Source organism: Diplotaxodon limnothrissa, linkage group LG12 (assembly GCF_057381915.1).
Source record: "Diplotaxodon limnothrissa isolate DT_005_m linkage group LG12, D_limnothrissa_male_GT1.1, whole genome shotgun sequence".
In the NCBI taxonomy this organism is placed as follows: domain Eukaryota; kingdom Metazoa; phylum Chordata; class Actinopteri; order Cichliformes; family Cichlidae; genus Diplotaxodon; species Diplotaxodon limnothrissa.
Genome location: NC_140607.1, coordinates 24,947,520 through 24,971,771, shown reverse-complemented (window position 1 = coordinate 24,971,771; position 24,252 = coordinate 24,947,520). Strand labels below are relative to the sequence as shown.

Genomic DNA, 24,252 nt, shown 5'->3' with positions numbered 1-24,252 from the left:
CTGGAATAGGTGCTTTTTATTATGCTTGAATAAGCCATGGGTCAGTGCTGCATGGTACAAGGTACAAGGACTGGACTTTAAATGAGTGATCAAATAAAAACAAAGACACTTTAAAAATTACAATAAACTCTTGGAAACAAAAAGGAATTAGATATGGCTCAAGACTTTTGCACAGTACTCTATATAATCATTTGGTGGTTCTGTTTTCCAAGACATTAAGTCCTTCTTGTGATTTGCCTATATGACAGAACAACTTGGTAAAATGTGCACCAAAATGGTATTTGAGCACATTTTTACAGGAACAAATTTTTCCTAATTTTTTAATCTGACATGAATGCATTCTAATGATATACATATATAATGAATGATAAAGTGTGCCATTGTACATTATATTGTATTGATACATTTTGATAGCCTACTTGTTGTTAGTCTTCTATATACATGTCAGCAGCATTTTTGTATAAACCAAAATTAAAAAAACAATTGAATCAAGACATTACCAGTTTCATTTTTAAGTACCCTTGACTTTTCTTAAGCCTGTTGGAACTGACTACATCAGCAACAAGGTAACAATACGCACTTATACAAACAATTATTTTCTGAAAAAATATCAGACCTCCCAATTTCAGTTTATTAATAAGTTCTTATATTATTGCGCTGTGATTATTTTGGCACTCTTTCATTAGATTAATCAAAGAATCCTTTACAGTTTCTCCAAATGAAAAATTGGAAATGTAATTATAGTTCAGCAATGTATACTACTACAGACCGTTACCAACTCTGGCCTTTGGGAGGATCTTTGTAATCTCTGATAATAATAGTTAAAAAAAATTGTCATTGGCTCCCTCTACTGGTGCACTGTTATAGACACCACACAAACAATTATTCCAATATTTATTATTCAGTTTTAACAAGAAACTAAAAAAAACAAACAAACATACACATGACTTAGTAAAAGCTTTTACAGTAACACTTTTACAATAACAACAAATTATCTACTTATACAGTACACGAATGCGGCAGCTGCTTCCTTAAATCGAAAAGTCTTCTCTCGGCACGATAATTAAAGGAGTAGAAACAGCTATGAAAGAAATTCAAGCACCATAGGTTTTTTCTTACATACCAGGATAAGAATTAAAATATCTGTATGCTTGATGCAGTCTGCCTTTCCTAAATATGTAATTAGAAGATGACAACAGGATGAAATGTAAGACATTACACTTAACACTGACAGAGTCCATATGCATGTGATGCAGCCACAAATTTTAAATCAGAAATGGTAGAGGAATTTAATGTGAACAACATTTTCAGTATACTTGCTATGTGAACTGTATTTCTCTGAACACGTAAACACTGTATGGAACGGCGGGTAAAAATATATCCACCATTCTCCATGCTCGAACCTTTTTCTTTAAGTCCTAGATTTTAAAATATTTCCTGTATCAAAGTTTGGCAAGTAAGCATCATTCTCCTTACCACCATGTTACTTTTATCTGAATGGGAGCAGTGCAACACTGCATATGTTTAAACTTAAACGACACTTTAATTCTGTCAGACCAGTGTGATAGTGTACTTTAAATACTTTTTTATTACTAAAGATTTAAAAATCACACTTTTTCAAGTTTTTACTGCTTGGTACACTTACAAAATGCAGAGGCTAAAATGCAGTTTATACTGGTCGTGTAGTCAAAGTGAGAGCAAAAACTGTGCGTATGTAAAAACTGTTTTAGGCACAGCTGCCATGTCACACTGTAAATCTGATCTATTGGATTTCAGTGTTTGCATGGCAGTTTATGGTTTACAGCAGTTCTCAAGTACAGACACAATGGTGTTAGCTCAGTCAGAATACTCAAGTCTTCCCGAAATCTCAGGAGACTCCATACAAATGCATTTGTACAGTTTCAAGTTTCACATATTTGTGTATCACAGTCCCAGTGAGGCTTTGATCAAAGATGCCATATCCTCAGGTATGGTCCCCTCATCACCTAAAGGACAAATCATTTGTTAGCATTATTTTTGCATTATCCTAACCAATTTAGCTAACCCTATTCCAGTTAACAAAAGGCAGGGTACACACTGCAAAAAATATCTACATTTTCCTGTGATTATCTTCTCAATCCTCATTGTTTGCACTTCACCTGCCTAATAATGTTAATCAATTTCCCACATTTTCCACAATAGAATCAGGTTAATCCAATAACTGCTCCTGGAATTCATGCACTTTCCAAACAGAAAAACCCAATAAAACGTGGACCCAGTTTTAAAGTCAGCTGGAGTTTTAGCAGAAATCAAAAGCAAATATTTACAGATGTAGACACTGCAGTCAGAGGCTTGCAACCTTTATCTGAAAAAAATATGTCGTACACATAAGCTAAAGATAGCGGCTGTGGTGTTTAAAAATGTCACTCAAAGACAGAAAGAAGCAAAATAGAGTATCGATTCGGGTGCTCACACAGAGAAAGAGAAGTGTCAGATGGCCAGTAAGTATTATTTGCTAAAATAAAAATTCAAAGTGTCTGCTTGCAGAGCACAGACGTGAGTGAGGGGCAATAATCTCTCTGACAAATTTGGTACTCGTACAAAATTTGCAGGAGTTTATTGTGAAAGCAGCTGACCATGTTTAAAAGAACAGAAGCACACTTTGGGCCTTAAAGGTTAGAACTTCTTAATGAAATCCTCACTACTTTTTTTTAATGTTTTGAGTATTTTTTTCATGTTTATTTTAAAAACCGAAACAAATGCATTTATCTAATCGAATTTATCCACTAGAGAAACCTTCGGTGAAAATAGGTACAGCACATATCTTTAGATATCTCCTTACTTTGTTCAGATGAGATCATGTCCTGCTCCAGCTTTAGTTTCTTGTTGCCCAGTTGCAGGATGCAGTCCTCTATAGTGTCCTTACTGATCAGCTTAATCACCTGTACAGTTCTGATACACAGAAGTAGATCCATCACTACACACTGCATGTGTGCAACCATACTAACCACAGAATTTCCTCCCAACAGAACCTGCATTGATATTGCAAAACGCTTTTCTGCCCAGTAACTGACATGATAAGGCACAATCACAAGACATTGTTGGGTAAAATATATCTAGGATTGTACACAGATTCCATCTAACCTGGTCTGGCCCACACGGTGACACCTATCCTCTGCTTGTTTGTCATTGTAGGGATTGCAGTCGATGTCATGTAGAATCACAACGTTAGCTGAGGTCAGGTTTATGCCGAGGCCGCCAGCACGGGTTGACAGCAGGAACACAAATATGTCAGGGTCTGTGTTGAACTCATCAATCAACACAATCCTGAAGGAGAAAGAAAACCATTTAACAGCTACAGGTGGGTACAAGCTGAATTGAACAGACATTGCTTCCATTTTGACACATTTTTACCTGATGCAACAGCTAGAATAACAGATGTGCTAAACTTTTCAAACAGCTTAAACTTTAACAAACACTTCTGCAGGATTTAAGGTGCCTTTACTGTAATGTAATATCTGATGTTGTTGAAGTTCCAGTCAAAGTGTCTGTATAGACATCCACATGTGCACAACGTGACCTTTTAGATATTAAATTTAAATCATGTTACAATTTTATTCTACTGGTTTGCAGAACATAGAATATAACTAGAATCTAAGGAGCTTGGGGAAAAAAAGTGACTCAAAAGAAGTTTAAAGAAGTCTAGTCGCTTTTCTTTCCAAGCTCCTTAGATAAGCATGACCTATATGACTGAGAACCGCAAGAATGAAGTCCAATAAATAATTTTAAAGGAAAAGATTTAGACCTAATAACATCAAATGCTTGATGCCTTGTTAGCTACAATGATCTTATTTCAATATTTGAAACCCACCTGTCCGCTATGGGTGTGGATCCATCCAGTCTGATGTAACGATGCATAAGATGTTTCAGCAGCACTTCCACAATATCAAGCATCATGGTGAACTGACTGAATAATACCACTCGGTCCCCCTGTATGACGACAGGAAGGTTGTGCTGTAAAAAATCTTAAACCTGTGCTCCAAAAATCAAAAACGTAGAACGAAATGGTTCGGTATATTTCTATCTACCTTCTCTTTAAGTGAGGCCAGCAGCTTTGTAAGGTGGTGGAATTTTCCAGAGTCAAGCAGGAGATCATTTTCAAGCTGGTAGGAGCTGATAGTGGAGTACTGCTGGCACAGACGATTCAGCTCAAAATCTGACATCACCTCCATGTCCTCCTGTATCAGAACAGGATCTGCATCATAGTGTGTTGGCTCCTGAGGAGAGAGAAAAAGAGACGACCCAAAATGTATGAAAATGTACTAAATCAAAGTCCAGCATTCAGCTAGTCAACAGCGTACCAGGATCCAAAAAATGATGATGGCAAAGAAATCTAAATGTTTGGTGTTGTGAGCCAAATCTGCAAGCTAAATATCACAACTTGAAGACGTTTCTGGATAACAGAATGAAAAACCAGAATGTCAATAACTTCAAGATTCAAAGGTTGTTGTAATGTGTGAAGCAGAGAAAGTGATATTTTCATGTCATTGGTTGTATTGAACTAATGACTAATGAGAATCACATTCCCTTGAAAACCACCAAAAGTGACATTGAACTCGAACACTATCAGCAAAGACTTATTAGGTGATCACTGTGTGCAACTTTCACAAAAACAAGGAGTCCTCCAGAACATAGTAGTGATTCTTAGGAAATGTGGACAGAGGGCTCACTGTCTTAGCATGAGCTAATCGATAATTCAGCCAACAAGACAAACAAAACACAATAAAGAACACAAACAATGGTTGTTGGGGAGTATCCTCACCTTGAGCATAAGCTTGCTCATGGCTTTTAGTTTTTCAGTGGTGTAGTACTGTCTATGAAGCAGAGGGTGGTTGGCCATCTTCCTCAGCTGCATCATCACATTACACATCTCTCGCTCTGAAGAGAAGATGCATGTCAGGAATTATTAATCAAACATTGTTCTATATTACTGTAAAATAGTATCCCGAGTTATACTAAAGAGCTCTAATTCCACACAGTTCATTTAATGTGGGGCTTACTTTCACCATTCGTGGTGGATTTGAGTTTTTGAAAGAGGTTCTGGTACAGACCCCGCTGCTTCTCACTCATTGAGCAGAACTCCACCGTCTCTTCCTTTGCTGGAAGCTGCTGAAGGACCTTGGGGGGGAAAAGGAGCACCATTAGTTAATTAGTACATATAATCCCTGTAAATGTGTATGATTAAAACGGTTTGTTAGTTTTTCCTGGAAGCTTATCTTTTAGCCAAATAGTCATTTAAATAAGATCAACTCCAGACAAGAAGGATTTTCATAGAAAATGTATGAATATTTATTTAATTCTAACTCAATTATGACTTGAAGAAGTTCATTACTATTAAGAGTTTCACACATCTTGGGCAAAAAAAACGAAAGCTGTAATGCAGGCTTTCATTCCAAATACTTGAAATTACAGTACAAATGTGCAACTTTCTCAGATTAACCGACCTCGCTCTTGATCCGTCGGAGGATGAAAGGTTTCATGATGAGTTTGGCCTGAGAAATACGATCCCTCTCGAAACGACTCTGCTCTTCATGTGATTTCTAACATGCAATGTAACAAGCAATTTGAGTCAGATAGGAGACAGAACAACAGAACACGTTACTACTAAACAGATTTTTCATGTTCTTCTTGCACTGTTTTAACCTGTGAAACAAAAGATCATGACATTTGTCTGTAATTAAAGTGAAAACCAGGGGACAATGAATAATCAGTTAATTTCAGAGGCTCAAGTTTATTTTCAAACCCTGTTCCTTGATGCAGCACCTGTTTTGGTATTTGAGCTGTTTTAATCACTCAAATTCTTATTTAATAAGAGAAGACATGACCGACTACAGTTTAACATAAGAAGATAGAGAAAGGAGTTGCATTTTCTTGTAATTATGGAGTTATTTAGTGCTTAAAAAGTACAAAAAACCCCACTTCTGTCAAAACAAAATCGACTTGACAGACACTTACCATAGAAAACATTTTTGAGAGCTGGGAGGTGGAGCTGGAGAACATAGATGGCATGATGAAGTTCAGAAGAGACATCAGCTCTAAGAGGTTGTTCTGTAACGGAGTTCCTGTCAGCAGCAAGCGATGCTCTGCCTACAGGGAACCAGACAGAAACCGAACCCCGTTAGGCGCAACAAAGAAAAACCACAGTGGTGTTTAAAAAAAAAAAAGACTACACAGAGGTCAGCTTACATTAATAGCCATAAGATGCCGATAGCGCAAAGAGTTCATGTTCTTCAGCATGTGGCCTTCATCAAAAATGGCATATATCAGCCGCAGCTTACGAAACAGGCTGCGGTCGCTGTCGTTTCCTATTGCCAAGTTATAACTGTAAAGAAACAAATGAAAATGAAATAAGAGCAAAGGTATGAGTGAAAAGTTTCTATCATTTCCTCCAGGAGCTCATACTTGACTGCACTAATTCGATCTCCTGGTAGCATGTTTGCTAAAATGATGAGTGATCTGTGTTTGCTTACGTGGTCACAATGACATTGAAGTCAACATCTCCATTCAGGATGTCATGTTTGAGGTAGCGACGATCTTCTATAGATCCTATACAGAATAAAGGAACACAAACACAATGCTTTGTTTACAAACTGAGGAAATTAGATTTTTAAGCAAGGTCAGATACAAACATTCTGAAGCAAAAATCAAATGCACAATTTAAAAAAAAACTTTTTTAATTGTGCAAGTGCACACAGCAGACATGTGACATCCAGCTAAACTTCTAACAATCACCACAGATTATGCATATTTACATGTGAACATCATGCTCCACAGAACACAAATCCTCGAGTTCCTAAAACTGTTTCAGTTAATTTTCTAGCAACACTTAATTAACTATAACCTTACCATAATAGACGAGAACTTTGAGATCTGGACACCAGAGTTTCATCTCTCTGACCCAATTATCTACAAGACAAATTGAAAACAACACAGGTCAGAAATTGTCATTTCTTTAGGTTTTATGTAAATAAAAAGATTCAGATAGAAATATTGAAGTTTGTACCATAAATGTTAATGAAGATAAAAATCTGTGTGTATATTGTTCTGTTTCAATTTTCAAGTTATAATTTCAATAAAGTATCTATCTATGTGGACTATTATTCAAGCTGAAAGATTACACGGTATAAAGTGAAGTGGCAAAGCGCGTGACATGTGGAGTTCATTACCCAGTGTAGAAGAAGGCACAGTGATGAGGTGAGGCCCTTCAATACCATTCTGGTACAGCTGAGCTAGAAATGCTATAGCCTGGATAGTTTTCCCTAAACCCTGCAGGTTGGACAGTGAAAGAGACAAAGCGATACAATCAGACATGAGACACGAACAGTAGCAACAGTGTTCAAACACTTATGTTTGAACACTGTTGTTTCTCAACAATATTAAGAACAAAATGTTGACCAACTGCACAAATCAGTGCTCTCTTGCCATTTTTAGGCTAAAACAACACATTTGCTTTAATTCAGTATCCATATTTATACTTTTTGGGAAGAAAAAAACAAACTTATACAAACTTATGTCGGATTTAACATTTAACAACAGGTCCCAAGCTTATTGCCTCACCATTTCATCAGCGAGGATACCGCTCAATTTGTGTTCATGAAGAAGCAGCAGCCACTTTAGCCCAATTAGCTGATAGGGTTTCAGCTGGAACCTGAAGAACAACAATAATTACAGACTGAGAAAAAGAACTAGGTCTGTCTTTTTTTCCCAAACACACCCTGCATGCATAATTTATGGAGAAATGATGAAAAGCTGTTATAACAGCAGTTATGGCCAAGTTCATTCTGAGGTCACAAATCACCTCAGTCTTCCTACATTGGTTCCTACACTGTTTGCAAATTCTGCACTTTCCTTCCAACATTGGAGAGTTAAGTTAAAGATCGTTCAGCTTTCACTCAGTAGCAAAAACATTCAGACATTTCTTTCTAATACTCTGCACATCATACTCGCTTGTTTTTTGTATCACATTTGCTTGTCTTATACATTGAAATGACAACAGAAAGCCTCCTTTATCAAGTTACAAAATATTTTTTAAAAGTTCTGTAAAGACATTTTTAACAATCTTGTTATAATAAAGAACTGATTTTTTTTATTACGAAATTTCAATTTTTTTGGTTACAAATTATTGAAACAATCGACAGTTTGCACAAATATCTTGAACTGACCTTCGTCTTTTTATAGAGATACATTCAACAATTGTGCAAACAAAAACCCATTAAAAAAATATAGCATGAAAAGTACAAACAGTGACATCAGTGGAGACATTTAATTTTTTAAACACTGTTTCACTTCAGCTCTTTATATGTTGTAACTTCATTCTTCCCCATGGCTGACAGATGAACCAATAGCAGTACATGTAAGAGCGGCCCACAGACCGGCTATACCACATATTTTTGACACTTGCCCCAATTTGACAACAGACACTCTCTGCAGATAGTCTGAAGCTCCCCACAACAGCCCACATGCTACCACCACTGAACTATTATTTCCCCATTATTCTTTAACACAGCCTGAACTCTCGGAGACAGTTTTCTTTTAATTTCTAGAAGTACGTTTCAGAATATTTACTTTGAACCCTTGCATTAGAATCTGATGTTGGTCATACTACACAAAAACTTAAGAAATTTAAGATGGTTCACAAACTGTTTTCAAGAATTACACTGTACTCACTGGGTGTTGAGCACTGTGGGCTGTTTCATGGTTCCTGTCCCTTTCTCCATCACTTGAGTGACTTGTTTGACCATTTTTGATGAAATCGTCTCGCATTTGCTCATCAGCCCCAGGACAACCTTCCTCTCCTTGAGGACGACTCTGCAGCCCGCCAGCAAGTCTTCTGAAAGTCCATTGTTCTTATTGAGAACATCAACCTGGAGGAGAAAAACATCAAACAACAATTAACATGACAAATAAATCTGACTAAATATAGAGAGGAGTCATTACTACTCTATTTGTACACATTCTGATAAATCTTATCCATCTTTGCATATTTACCCTCTGATGATAGAGGTGTGGAGAAAAAGAAAACTATTGTGATAAAACTATTGTGCTGAACAGAGCATGTTATCTGCAGAACAAGCCAATACAGCATAAACAAAAGGTTGCATTCAGTCAGATGATTTCAGACTGTGAATACAGCCCTTTGTTTTTATACCTCTTTGGACAAAAACTCTATCAAACTGTTTTATTTAACATAAATAATCTGCTGGAAATCTATTTGTGGTTTCATGCTTCTTGTTTAGAAACACATGGCCTCTTACCAAGCTTTTCCAGCTTTTAAAGGGTCTCAGTTCCACAATTTTCTGTGCCTTTTTAATGGAGCACCCAGACATTAGTGACAGTTCGTCTAGTGATGCATCCTGGAAGAATGCAAGAATCTCCCTCTTCACTTCTGTCAAGCCTACTTTAGAGTCCAGCTCATCATCTGAATCCTCAAACTCGCTGCTTACTGGGTCTTCATAGTCGTTTTCGCCCTCTGAACTGACATGTTCATCGGAGGCACGCGCCTTCCTCTTTCTCTCTGCCGCCTGCTTCTTAGCTATGCTGGTTCCACTGGCAAATCTGGACAAAGTCTGGGCAGCAGATAAAGAGGAAGAGGACTTCAGCGAGGAAGAGGTAGTAGTTTTGTTGGCAGAGGATGATGAAGCCGCTGGACCAGATTTTCTTACAATCCAAGAAGACAGAGTGGCACTTTTCTCTTTGGAGTCTTCGTTGTCTTCCAAGTCAGAATCATCTTCACTGTCCATTGTATTTTCAGAATCATCTGTACTGTCATCCTCCGTTTCACTGACATGGTCTTGCCTCTTTTCAGCATTTTTCTGGTCTTTTCGGGGCCTCAGCTCTCTCTTTGACTCGTCTTTCTTCTTTGATTTGCTGGATACCTTTCCTTCTGACCCATGCGAGCTGAAACTTGTATTATCTAATATCAGAAAACAAACGGAGGTTTCAGAACCAGTTAAGCACTTCAACATTAAATTGAAAGTACATATAAACTGCTTGTTAAACAGTGAAAATATTCAGATGACAGCTGTTGTGTTTGCACCTGTGTCTGAGAACATCTGTAGAACCTGCAGAGCATCTTCAAAATTAAAGTCATGTTCCTGCAGCACCATCCTCAGCTCCTACAACACACAGACTACGGATCAGTCGTCAAACTAACACAAAACATTGTTTCAGAAACAGCTGTAATTTTGACCGACTTCCTTTTCTTACTATTTTGTGTCGATGTAATTTTCTTTGAACTCATCAGTAAATGTTCAACTACATCTTCTCCACCTTTATACGGTGCTTAATACATTTATTAGGGGATGAAAACAAACATTTTAGAAATCTTGTTTTAAACAAAAACTTTCACTTAAAGACATTGTACATACTGGTGGATAGACCATTGTAGAAGGCAGCTGTGGTAAAAACCATACACTTGGTCATGGTCTAATAAATTTGTCAAGCACTGTATGTATATTTTAAGTTTACTTGTTGGCCTTCTAGGACTGTGGCATGTAAAAAAGAAGGCAGAGCCAGAAGGGGAATTCCCAGGGTGGAATTGAACCAGGACACTACAGCAAGGGTTGCCTTCTCACCAGCCGAACTAAAGTGGCACATTGACACATTTACTTTTTACTGCAGTGTTGCAGGCCATTTTATACAGTTTTTGTAACATATTTTTTACATCAGTGGAAATGTTAATTGCGACATTGTGAATTTAAGACGTCTCTCACTCACCTCCTTGTCCTGGTCAGGAAATTTCTTCTGCAGTCTTCTGACCATAGATGCCTGCTTCTCCCAGCTTGGCTCTTTGTCCTCATTTTCTTCCTCATCAGAGGCCTGTCCGTTAAAAAATGCAATAAAATTACCATTTTAATTTACAAAAAAACAAAACAAAGCAGGAGTCAGTTCTTGTAAACCACGCTTTTGTTCTGTTTAAAAGAAAATTAAAGTATTCCCAGTGTTCTGTGCACACTGTTTTCATGCTGTATCATGACTGAAGTCACCATTAGTGTCGCAAAGATGCACAATTCTTCCCATTTTAAACTATTAAGACACAGTTAGAAGGCTTACCGCTGATGGTTTTGTCTTCTTGCTAGGTTGAATCTCAACACTGTCTTTAGAGCTGCTGCTTCCATCCTGCTTTCTCTTCCTGCTTTGACTCGGGCCTGAGAGGACAAAACAGACAGTGTTCCTAATAAATCTAACTAATTAAGAAACAGATCTATCTACTTTAATCACTTTAAGAGGATGTTATTTTTACAATAACATGCTCATATATTTGGAATAATTATTTTTCACACCTAATAATTGCTTCTTTTTTTCTTTTTACTCTTACTTACTCTCTATAGGTTTAGATTTGGTATATTCTTTGTAGAACTAAAGATTTCCCTTTAAGTTATAAAATAAACCTCAATATGAAAAGTAAAATAAATACTTACCTTCTTTATCACCATATTTTAAAAGGCAAGCAGCTACAGCCCCATCCAGTGTGCTTGTACTTTCAACGATCTGAAAGGAAAACCGAACGGATCATCTCTAATGAACAGTGACTACATTTGAAGTGGCTAATATATAAATACAGTTTTCAATCACCATTATAAATATTACATTTGGGAAGGGTGCTGAAAAACCAGGCAGCAGGCTGGTTCTGATTTTTAAACACTAAATAATTTCTAAAGCAAACATAAAAAATATAGAACTTATTTTAGGTATTCTCTATGAAGAAGTTATATTCAATGCTAGCAGTTTACAGGCCACACACAAATTTAACTAAAGTAAATGAACATGGGTTAAAGAAAATCAATCGTAAACATTAGTGGGCTGATTATTTACTGAGCAAAGAATTAGCTAAAAAAAAAAAAAAAAAAAAAAATGTAGCCTGAAATGGACAGACCATTGAGCTCTTATTGGCACAAAAAAGCCCATTCACCCCTAATGTTTTATACTTGGCAACTGGCATTAATGCATAAAGATACTAGGGCTTCCACAAACGATTATTTTGATAGTTGACTAGTCACCAATTAATTTTGCGATTAGTCGGCTAATCAGATCATGCATCCATTGGACGTAACACGTACAACTTATTGACTATGTGCACGTTAGCATATGCTACTTCCGGTGCGGAAACTGCTGTGGGGAGCTTTGTTTCCGGTGTCCTATTCGCGCCTGGTTTACGGTCCAAAACAAGTTAAGCAAATGAATGAATCAAGCGGCGATTTACATTTCTATAGATGTCTTGGGCATTTACCCAATATACTGTATCTGTAAATGATGTTCATCGACTTGTCGATATTTTTTCCCCCGCACCTCAGAGCAAAAGAGAAAAGGGATTCAAATTAGGGCTGGGCGATATGACCCAAAATTCATATCTCGATATTTTTTAGCTGGATGGCGATATAAGATATATATCTCGATATATTTTTTTAAAGCCATAAAGTAAGAACAAAAAGAGAGTTCTTAGTCAAAGCTGTGTCCCAGATGTCACACAGGCACTTTTATTAACATAGAGCAGATGTACATAAAATTTACTCAAAACTAAATTATGAGCATTTATTAAATAATAATGCTCCATAAATAAAAGAAAACAATGTTGTTTTTGTGCATAACAAAAAGCTCACAATTGTGCAGTCAAAATGTAAACTAAAAGACGCTGAGCACAATAACAAAGACAGATTTCACAGCTGCTCTGTTCCCAACTTGTACTGCGTGACTGACAGCCTGGAGTTTTTAAATCCGCTTCGCAACCACGTCTCTTAACAGGTGCCATTTATGGTCCTTATACACAGGGTAATATTACGTTGAAGCACAGTACGTATCACTCCGCGAGGCTCAGCCGTAATGCTCCGACAATCCATCAAGCGGTGCAGCTCTGTAGCTTACCAAAGTCATACTAAAACATTTTTTGACAGATTGCTGAGCGCCGTGTTCCACATAAAATCGGTTCGCGGCCATCAAGCACAACCAGAATTCATACATAAGGCGCGCTGTCAACTTTTGAGAAAATGCAAGGATTTTAGTCCGTGCAGCACCTCTGGGCTGCATGGCGTTAGCGTGGTTAGCTCGTTAGCGTGGTTAGCTAGCTAACACACTGACGCCGTCCAGCCCCACGCACGGGGCGATGCGCAGTAACTCGTTAACGGAGATTTGCCGTGTCCATCTTGTCGCTTCCTGCAGGTGAAGCGATGGGGGAGGAGGGGGAGTTGTGTTCAGTGAAGGAGAGGCGAGGCCGAGTAACGTTGCGTAAAGACGAAAGTGGACGAAAGAGAGGCAAACTTGCGGCTCCACAAGTATAATTATAACGTAACATAGACTATATCGATATAAAGGATATTGTCACATCTTATATCTCGTATAAAAATATATCGATATTTTTTTAAAAACTCGATATATCGCCCAGCTCTAAAAATGTTATATTTCTCAGCTGTCCCTCGTTTATCGTGGGTGTTATGTTCTAAAAATAATCAGCCATAGGTGAAATCAAGTAGCCAATTTTATTTTTTGACGGTGCAAAACATTTCGTGGACATACAGTACTGCACTTCAGAGTCACACTGCTAGCAATCGATGCAGCGATTGTGTACTGTACAGGAGAGACGGCACGGAGGAGATCGTCTGCAGCGATCAGGACGCAGGACACAAGGTGACGTAAAAAAAATAAGCATGCAAACTTGCACTAAAAAATCTGCGAAACAGCGAGGTGAAATGTGAACCGTGTTATAGTGAGGGACCGCTGTAATTTTTAAGGTAAGTCACAACATACCCTTCGTAAATACTAATGTATAAAAACCGTTACCAGCAATCATTTATTTTTGTGTGGCTTTTTTCACGGTTTGTTAACATGCTGTGTATGTGTGTACTTGACTAGCTGATCTTGACATAACGGGGGAAACATCTGGTTTGACTATTCTTCCCCTGTAGTTTGAATGCTGAACATTTGCCTGTTTAAATCATAAGACCAGTCACTATACAGAGATGTGCTTCTGAATGTGGACGATGTGTCTTCTGCTGCAGTGATGCAGTTCTGCTTGTGTTGAGTGATGTAAACAACTGATCGATCTAAACTCTTTAAACGTCAAAATTGATCATTAGATTTTTTATGACACAACAGTGGTGAGTGTTCCCACCTTCTGCTCTTTGTAACTTAACGCGATCTTTCCGTTTTGGACATGATTTTGGAATATATCTTCGCAGTAGCGATTGACCGCAAAGTAAAGCTACCGGAAATGTACAACCCCACATCCAGTCTCAAACCAGGAAGTTAGCATTTTCTCGTGCACAGGGTCAATTGAACCAGCATGCATCTGCTCTTATATAACTATCATTAGCTTACAGCTTTAAGTGTTTAAGGTATGTCCTAACTAAAAATAAAGACAAGATGGTAGTTTATTAAATTTTCATGAAATTTGCTGATTGTTTCAGCTAAGTTTAATAAACTCCTTGCTATCTAAAATATAACGGGACACCGGAGTATATTCTCGAGCATCTCACACTTCTGATAATCAGTTGTCTTCTTGACATTTATTCAGCTGTGTAAAAACTAACTTTAATCTCAGCCAAACCGATTTAGTGCTGTAAATCGGTTACTGCCGAAGTAGTGCTGTCTTGATAAACTGAGCAGATATTTGAGGTTTACACAGCTACATTCTTGTCTGAACATATATTAAATGTTTATTTTGTGACCCAGAAAGAATAAGAGTAATATTAAAACTAACTAGCTGCCGCCATTGTTGGAAACTGAGCTGGGTTGTGCTATGAATTCTGGGACAGGGCTACTTCTTCTTCTTCGGGGTTTAACAGCAGCTGGTATCCTTGTACATGCAGTGCTGCCATCTTCTGTTTCAGTCCGTTATTACACTCTTAAATCCTACTTATTCCTGCGTCTGTTGTGATCTTACAAAGCTTCAAACGACAGGTTGACTATTAAATCAGTCGTCAACGATTTTGATAGTCGACGTAATCGTGACTAGTTGACTAATCGTGGCATCCCTAAAAGATACAAAACTTTTATTGAAACTCACCTCCAGCGCATCCAGTCTTGTCAGCTCAGGAAACATCTCCATTAGTCTGTTCAATTTGTCATCCAATTCATTGTCCACATCCGTATCATCGTCCACATCCGTATCATCCAGCACTACAATTTGGGATGCTTTACCAGCAGGCTTGCTATAAAAGAAAGATAACAACTCTAAAATATGCAGTGGATCAGTGAATGAATGCATACATTTGGGGGGAAAAAAATAATTACTAGTTATTTTAGCATATACACACTTGGAGTTTTTTGTTAACGACATCTTGGTTTTTGGTTCAGAAATGACTTCATCCTCCTCTAAATCAATAGTAAAGACTTCCTCAAAAACAACTCCTCGGGCGACGGATTTTGGTGGGGCTTTGACAGGCTTTGTCTGAGCTGGGGGGAAAAAAGACAGCAGAAACATGTTGGTAGATGTTTTCCTAACAGCAGACAAAGAAATTTCATTCGATATATTAAAATTAATGTTTGCAGGAAAAATACCAGTGAAGAAGACCAGTGATACTACAAATTGTATGACACATGTCTGCTTTTACGTTTTTCTTGGAAAAACATGGAACATAACCACATGCATGGAACTACTTGAAGTTAAAGAAGGTGGATATGAAAAGGACCAAATCCTGAAATTATGGTTGACTTGTGAACCCTGGTACACAAGACATCATCATAATACTGAGCTTAGTGTTTGTATGCTGCTAAAAGATGAAGATTAGACTGACATCACCTCAAATCTCTAATAGGATTTCTGAAATGGCTTAACAATTGTTGTCTTTTATGCTGTAGGTGTAATATTTGATTGTGTAAATGGCCAGCTATAGATTGAAAGAATTATTTCTAAATATCTACCTCAATACTGCTGCGGGGGGAAGCCATGCTGAGCTGTTAAAGTGATACAGGTCATGCTAACGATAGCATTTCAACACATCTAGCTATCAGCAATGCAGAGCTAGCCTTTACATGTAGCTGCTGGTTACCTGGTTTGTTCTCCTTTTCAGACTCTGGACTTTTTGACCCGTTAACCTGGTCCTTGCTGCATGCCCTCTCATCAAAACGGAACCGGTCTAAATTGAAGAGACTCATTTTACCAGGTCCTTTATGTGCCTGACAGCGGCACTTCTTTGTCTCTTCCTACTCAGCCGTATTTTTTTCCTGTTCAGCCGTACGAAGCACAACGTGATGCACGATGTGAGTCCGCTAACTAGCACCAGATATTAGCATAGAGGGTAAGAAAGCTGTGTCACTGCTCCGTTTTTAACGGCATTAGCTTAAAATTGATCGGTAATGTCACACGGGTTTTGTAACAAAGAAAGCGGTTAAACTCCCGAGTTATGTATGCTGCATCCCTACTATACCCGGTTTCCCGCGAACTCCCTCGGCCCTGGAGGAATCCGAGCCGGCACAGCTCATTGGTAAGAGGAAGAAGTGGGCGGAAACTCATCGGTAAGTCAAGATGGTACTCTGTAGCATACTTCCGCTTTCGCTCACATTGAGTTTTACAGGGCTAATGGTAATGTAATGAGTGTCAGCGTCTCATCGCGAATATAAATACATATGAATGCATCCGTGAGGTATCACGGCGTTTTCCTTTCCACTAGTGGGCAGAAGAGAAGGAGGTTCATTATTTTCACGGCAGTGTTGACGTCGCTTATGAAATCACTGATGTATAAAATTACACACCCGGTAGCACTTGTGGGTAACCATATCATTTGAATGTATGGATCATTAACTGCAATATGCACTTTGTTTCAAATTGTCTGGGTATGAGCTAATTACAAAGATACAGACATGTCTTTCTAAATTGTAATTACTATGCAATTTACAGGTACTAGCCAAGTCCATGAAATTTGTTTAGAATGGGGTCGTCGGTTTTTACAGAGCGTTGACAATGAGCAATTCTAAGTAAATCGTGGTGCAATATTAATAATGATGATAACAATAATGATAATAATAATTTCCATCATGAACATCAAACTGCTGGATGTACTGTGAAAACAAATAGCATTGCATGCCTACAGGGAATGCCTGTTTTTGTGAACCCAGATTTGTCTTGGAAGGATATGTTCTGTTTTCATTAATGTATTTATTACCATCAAAGCAATAATAACTTATTTCTTCTGCATTTAACCATCCAACACGAGAACTCTTAATGGGAAATATAAATATAAATTTATATTGGGAATATACATTTTTTCCCAAAGTCTTCTAAATACAACAAATTTTCCTGCTCTATATGCCATTTATCCCCAGATAATACCCAATATGTAAAATCTGGCTCTGTCAGGAGAAGGCTCTTATCCCCTGACTTGACGCATGAAGTCCTTAGAAACTCTTTTTTTCTCTAAATTTTGCTTTTAAGGAGCCAGACTTTATTGTATATTTGAAATTGTGCTTGAGTGCTCTAGGATTTCTGAAGAGCTTTCAAGGTTTTTATTTGGGCAAAGGCAGATTTTCCACTCATTTTTAGTTCAGTCCTTCCTTCTACCTTACCATTTTCAAATGAATGGAGTTTTGTTGTAGTCGTTTCTTAAGCCACTTAACACTAACACAATGGCTTGACCAATGAATCATTCAAGCACAAAAACACACCTAATTGCAGGCATGAACGAGTGTTCACATAGCAGACCATTTAGCAAAGAATAGCAAAGCATCTGATCAGGGATGGCTTCACTTTTCAGCATGACAGTGAGCTCCAACACACTGCCAATGCAGTAAAAGCATACCTGGAAGGAGAGGCCAGACCTCAACATTATAAAAGCAGTGTGGGATCATCTTGAACTCAAAGAATGTTTTTTTTCTAATTTACTTAAGTAGTTTCACACAACTATGTTTAGTAACTCATATGAAACATCTTAATTTTGACTTTATTTATCTGTTATTTCAGTTAAATACTGTAAATACTCAATGCCTTTACATTCACTCAGTTTAAAAATTTAGAGTACAACAGTCAATTTCTTTGGAGTTACTCAACACAGTTGGGTGGAAACATTTGAAATAACCTTTTTAATTTTACTTAAATAACACAAATAACTTAAGTAAACTTAAAAAAAACTCATATGTTAAGTAAATCCAACTGAAGAGGATATTTTAAAACCAACAATAGTGAGATTTCATTGTGTGTGTGTGTGTGTGTGTGTGTGTGTGTGTGTGTGTGTGTGTGTGTGTGTGTGTGTGTGTGTGTGTGTGTGATACCAAAGCCTGTTACATTTGTACAAACTCTGTTCTAGCTTTATATCCTGTATTTCCATGTACTGTACGGTTAGCAGTGTTTCCATGAATTCCTGCAGCTATTTTCCCATCTTCCCAATGAAAGGGGTGGCTCAAGACTTTCACAAAGTACAGTGTATAAAACACATTTAGATCAAATGTATTGATGCATTTTTGCAATAAATATACAAGATGTTTAAACTTATTTTGTCCTTATAATCTGATAAATATCCCGTTACTCAGCAACCAAATCCCCCAGTTTAAAAACGAAAAAAATGAAAAAGTGCCAAACACTGTCACACATTCACAGATCAGCAGGTGGCAGCAGATACATTTTTTTTGAGATGGGGTAAAGGACTACAAAGTTTCCTTCACTTCCTTTTGTAACTTCAGCATCCTCTGGAGGTGTGTTCTCTTTGCTCTCATTTAAGTACCACTTTGGGAGAATACAGTTTGTTCATCCTTATATATTAAAAAAACCTATCATTATACAGTCCTAGAACTGTCAAACTAGTTCTTCTATATTAAATCTCTGTGTGCAAGGTACAGCCCATTTTAATGGGCGCAGAAACAATAAAGTTGTTAAAGAAATAACAACTTTATTGTCAATTGCCAATTTTCTGGCATTAGATGAAGATCACAGTGATAATTTAAATAACTGATGTATTTGTGGAAACTGATGTATCTGGTGTTTCTTTTTTGTTGTCGGATGGATGTTTCAGTATCTGCTATGCTACAGGAGATCAAGAAAGGAAGAATTGAAGCATGCTTTGTTTCAGTTCAGAGAATTCCACCGGTTCACTTAAAAGTGATACTCAGACGCTTTTAAGTGATATTACTTAGCAGTAACTGCAGACCATTGGGAGCGGAGCAGGCACTCACCTGTTATTGGTGTGTACTTGAAGCTATTTTTATGTAAGGTAGCATAATAATAACAATCATCAAGTGAGTATTGGGCTTCTGCAGATTTTTTTTTTTTGGTTGACAGGTTATTTAATCAGCTGACCTTTGCTGCTGCTCTCTCTTAAGCCACATAATTCAGTATATTAACATAAGTTACATAAAATGTCATGCCTGTTTAAATGGTAAGTGGCCTGCATTTGTAAAGCACTTTACTTTGTTCCTGAGGACCCCAAAGCGCTTTACACTACATTTAGTCGTTCACCCATTCACACACTGGTGATGGGATTGGGGAAGGATATTTGGCATGCAGCCTGGGATCGAACCACCAATCTTCTGATTAGTGGCTGACCTGCTCTGCCACCTGAGCTACAGCCACCCCAAACCTGAGCCAAGGTTTAAATAAAAAAATAACAAGGGTGTTATGTTCTCTCTTATAACTTAACTGCTATGGTAACAACACCTTTTTGTTGAAGTAACTTACTTTATTTAACATGTTTTGCAAGGGCGCAGGCATATCAATGCGCACATACACCACACTTGGTGTTCTCTATTTTATAACATAAAGTAGTACCACTACACAATATATTGCTTTTACTAAATACATAACAAAGGGAAACTAAAGAGGGTCATAAATTCAAATTATATTGGCTGTGCAAATAAAATATATAAATTTTTCTTTTTAGTCCTGCACTTTGTAGATGTTCTTTGTGCACTTGTCTCACAGCTGGCTCAAAGAAAGCAAAGTTATTTATTTCCATTACAAGTTAAAAATGTTGCTTTCTAACAAATCTTCTCACCTAAGAGAAGCAAATTTGTGAAGCAACAACAACTAAGATTGAGCTCTACTGTAGTTCCTCAACCATCCAACTGGTCTGCCTTCCTCCTGGGCAGTCACGCACACACACACACACACACACACACACACACACACACACACACACACACACACACACACACACACACACACAGAGCTTGAATCAGGTTGTGGTTTGACAGGATGTGGTGACAGATGGATTTAAACTGTATTTCATGTGCAGACTGTGTGCACAGATTATGTGTTAGAGATGGTCTGGCTACATGTCAGACAAACATGTCTGCAGTAAGACATGATTGAACTTTGAATGTTCTTCTAATGACACATCACAAAACACTTTAAAACACCGGCCTCTTCCATAAACCCAGTTTTCACCAAACCTGGCAACATGATGTCACTACACCTTGCGTCAGAGCAGTGTTGATGGTTACATTTGGTCGTCTCATCATAACACCTCAGCAGCCAGTACAGCGCCATTTTGCCGCCTTACTGTCGCCCCCACCATTGTCATGGAGACCATGTAAGTTATAGCATTGCTTGTGTGTATGTGTGTGTGTTTGTACTCTACCCAAAGCACAATAGACAGACTGACATAGAGTCTGATAGGGGTTGTGACCCTTCACAGCAGGATGCTCAAACTGTGGCTCCTGGCTTCTCCTGTCTCCTGGTCAAGGTTTGTGTGTATATGTGTTCGTGCATGTGTGTGTATGCGTGTGTGTTTGTACTTTCCATTAAAGTTAGAATGTTTTTTCCTTTGTTAGTTTTGCTTTGTCAGGGTTGTTATACATGGGCTTTTCTACTATGTATTTATCAAACTCAGGATTGCACACAGATTCAAAAATAAAACAAGCAAGCATGTCGTGTTTCCACGTGTGAGGCAAGAACCATTTGTACGGTATGTTTTTGCTCGAGTTAATAAGCGAAACAAAAGTATGGAAACATACACAGAGCAAAAGTGAAGCAAGTGATATGACATCCTGCTGCTTTAAAACCAAATTATTAATGTAACAAATACACACACACACAGATAATTTGCTTGCACTTCTCATACTGTAAATCTAAATAGTGTTTATGTTCTCCTGTAATATGTGAAAAGCTTGCATCCACATATTCGTTTATGAGGGCCTGTGTCAAGTGCATGTGTAAGTCCACGCCTTACATGCATGCCCGCGCGCTCGTTGTGTGTGCACTTTTAAGGTTGACCCATCCATGATGTCCCAGTGGACTTGTCACAGTGTCTGTCACCACCCAGTCACCATGGCGCCCAACTTGGCCGAGACCCGACGGCGGCAAGGAGCACCTTGTCACCCTGGTAACACGTCTGGGATGTAACCCCCCCACCCCAACTCCCCCAAGAAATGCAGGGAGACACACACACACACACACACACACACACACACACACACACACACACACTCATTGAGTGTAGGACATATTTCATGTTAGAAGTAACTGTAACAATCAACATGAACTGATGTGAAAACACTGAGAAACAGATTCTAGGTTTCTTTTTTGCACAAAGCCACCAAACATAATGTTAGCACTATCTCATTGTGATGTGGCTATTGGTTTTAAACAGCTTATGATATTTCAAAACAGTTTTGAAGCTCTACTAACATTCATTTACCAAGTTCCACACCACAGACACTATAATACATTTGTGGAGCTGTAGATTACTCTCATATATCCAGCTCTGTCTATACAGCCAACCCTGCACAGCTACTGTATGTTCAATTAACAGAAGGTTTTCCATTGATGTTGTATAAAAAAATGTGCCGCCTCAATTTGCCGCCACAATGCTATGCTTACATGAGCTTATTTAGCAAATTATTGTTATTGTGTCATAGCCAGCCACTGGGTACTTTATGCAAGTTTTGCTTTAGGAAACTGAAATAAGTGAAATAAGTCACCTAACCTTATTTGTTCCTTTGTGGTTGCTACCAGAGATGCAGTGTATAAAAAGAAATACCAACACATGCGAGTGAACAGTATGCTGTGAAAACTTTTATGGATGTGGTGACTCTTATTTCTGCTGGGAAAACTTGTCACTATTACATTTTGGTATAACTGACATAAAGTCAAGGTGACCACAACTGTTCTATAAAGAGAGAAACTCACACATATCCACATTTGACACGTAGAGGGGTAAAAGTTTAATAATAAAAGAGTATCACTAACTGCGTATCTTACTTTCACTTTTGGCAAACAATATCAAAATAGCCTATAAGTCAAGTTTAGCTTATGCTCATGCACCGGGAAACAAACAATATCATAAAGATTTTTTATGATATTTCCAAAAGGTTAGCAGACAAGACTGTGCCGTGCATAATAACTGCAACCAATAAATATGATTTCCTGGAAAAAGGTGGCCAGAATAATTTACAGTGACATAAAAACACAAACCAAGAAAGAAGACAGGATTTGAGGACTGCAGCAATATGCTTTTTATGGACAGCATTTGGGTTATTAAAACATATCCACTTGAAAATCTGCTGTCAGAAAACTTATAAAACACTTTACAGAAAAAACTGCTTTTGTTTAGTCATCACTCATAACCTCTCTCTCTGCAGGCAAAGCGAAACAGCAGTGGGGGAGAATTCCCCTGTTGCTGGCGGTGATGCTGCGGAGCAGCGAGACAACACACCAATCACAGAGAGACAATGACTGATCCTCCTGGCTGCCTTACAGAACATCAGTCAAACAGAGCTTTGTTAGCGCTGCATTCCTCTGTATTGTCCTCTTTGCACTCCGTTAATGAAACATTGTTAATTAGATCTGTGTCAAAAAATGAAAATATATATTGCTACTGTAATCTCTGCATTTGCTTTGTAGCGATAGCGTCCCGTTATTGTGTTTGCCTGAAGTGTGGCACAACTAAACGGTGATTTTCCTTCCTTTCAGCGGCTGCAGTCAACTCTGATGGTTCTGTCACATTATTGCAGTGTTTTAATTAAGCAGAAGGAGACATGCAGAAAGACAGGCGGACAATGAATGATCCCCAGGCTGCCTTATACGACGTTGTTCAGACAGAGCTTTGTTGGCGCTCCATGCCTTTGCATTGTCTGCCTGTCTGCAATTGTTTGAGTCAAATGATGCCAATTATGTCTCTGTCATTTAGACAAATAATATTGTTGGCTTCATGATTTATTTTTCTGCTTTTACCAACTGATTATTGTCCTACTTGGATTGCTTGGTGTAATCTACTACTGCTACAATTTTGTCCCCACAGTTTAGCCTGAAACTGTTGATTTTAATATAAAGGGAGGGTCTGCCTTAAACTTTACCGTTGAAGTGGGAAAAAGTGAAATATAAAATGCAGGCACAATACTAGAGGACATGACTTGGCTCACTGAAATAAGTGCTAGGTGTCCATTCGATTTACTGGTGCCTGAACTTGTTCAGTGGTATTTGCCATATTTTTACTTTTAGGGCTTGTTTCTGGTTGAAACAAATTTCCCACGTGTGGGACTAATAAAGGTTATCTTATCTTAAAACAAGCCCTAAAAGTAAGTATACACATGTTTACTTGCAGTATTTTAGCACCTGCCTGTGTCAGGAGTTCACTTTCAGCCTTTTGTATGAAGCGATTCAGGTTGTTTGACTCCATGACTTTACACCTATGCACACAAATGTACACTTGCAAGCTCCAGGAAAACTTTCACCCTTGTTAAAAAAACAAAGCTGTCCTGAGAGAAGAGAGCTCGGACAAAGTCTTGTTAGGTTGTTTCTGTTTGTTGGCAGTCTTTCTGGGACAGTCGTGACTGTGTGAGTTCATATGTGCGTGTCCTGGCCTCTCTAGTCTGTAAAGTGGCAGGGACGTTTGAGGTGGCTGAGATGGGAATGCCAGCATAAGATCAGCACCCCTGCTGGTGGACACCAGTTGGGGGTCTGTCCCCTCTAGAACGCCACTGCATCTAAATAGGTGGGTCTGATGGGGCTTGTGAATGAGTGTGTGAGTGCGTTTTGAATTATGTGCGTACATCATAAATATGTTTGCGTCTACGTGGAAGTTAGAGGCCGTGTCTGGGCCTTTTTGTGGGTGGGGGGAGGTTAGTGTGGTGACAGGCTCAGCTGTGCTGAATAGTGGGATAAAAAGAGCTGACGCGACGGGAGTTGATGTCTGACATGACCCCTCTCAGCAGGCGCACCGCAGTGAGCTGGGAGCTGCCACGGTGCGTGCCTGTATGTCTCAGTGTATTATTGGGAAAGTGAAGGAAAGCAATGAAGTTAAGAAGTGAGTTACAGAAAACAGCGGGGGGGGGGGAATAACTTTTTTCACCACC

General features: G+C 38.4%; 1 protein-coding gene across 1 annotated transcript; it reads right to left on the bottom strand.

Annotated features, from left to right (window-relative positions):
• Positions 1 to 1,383: 1,383 nt before the first annotated feature.
• smarcad1a (SNF2 related chromatin remodeling ATPase with DExD box 1a) lies at positions 1,384 to 16,433 on the bottom strand. The gene is made up of 23 exons (XM_085368401.1): positions 16,023 to 16,433; positions 15,288 to 15,426; positions 15,038 to 15,182; positions 11,460 to 11,529; positions 11,092 to 11,186; positions 10,756 to 10,857; positions 10,076 to 10,154; positions 9,294 to 9,952; positions 8,707 to 8,903; positions 7,597 to 7,687; positions 7,206 to 7,305; positions 6,886 to 6,945; positions 6,510 to 6,585; positions 6,226 to 6,361; positions 5,995 to 6,126; positions 5,484 to 5,579; positions 5,040 to 5,157; positions 4,802 to 4,917; positions 4,068 to 4,256; positions 3,851 to 3,969; positions 3,124 to 3,306; positions 2,822 to 2,931; positions 1,384 to 1,985 (listed from the first exon to the last, which is right to left on the bottom strand). Exons 1-23 carry the CDS (start codon positions 16,126 to 16,128, stop codon positions 1,924 to 1,926), a joined length of 3,180 nt encoding a protein of 1,059 aa, XP_085224527.1. The 5' UTR covers positions 16,129 to 16,433; the 3' UTR covers positions 1,384 to 1,923.
• Positions 16,434 to 24,252: the final 7,819 nt, after the last annotated feature.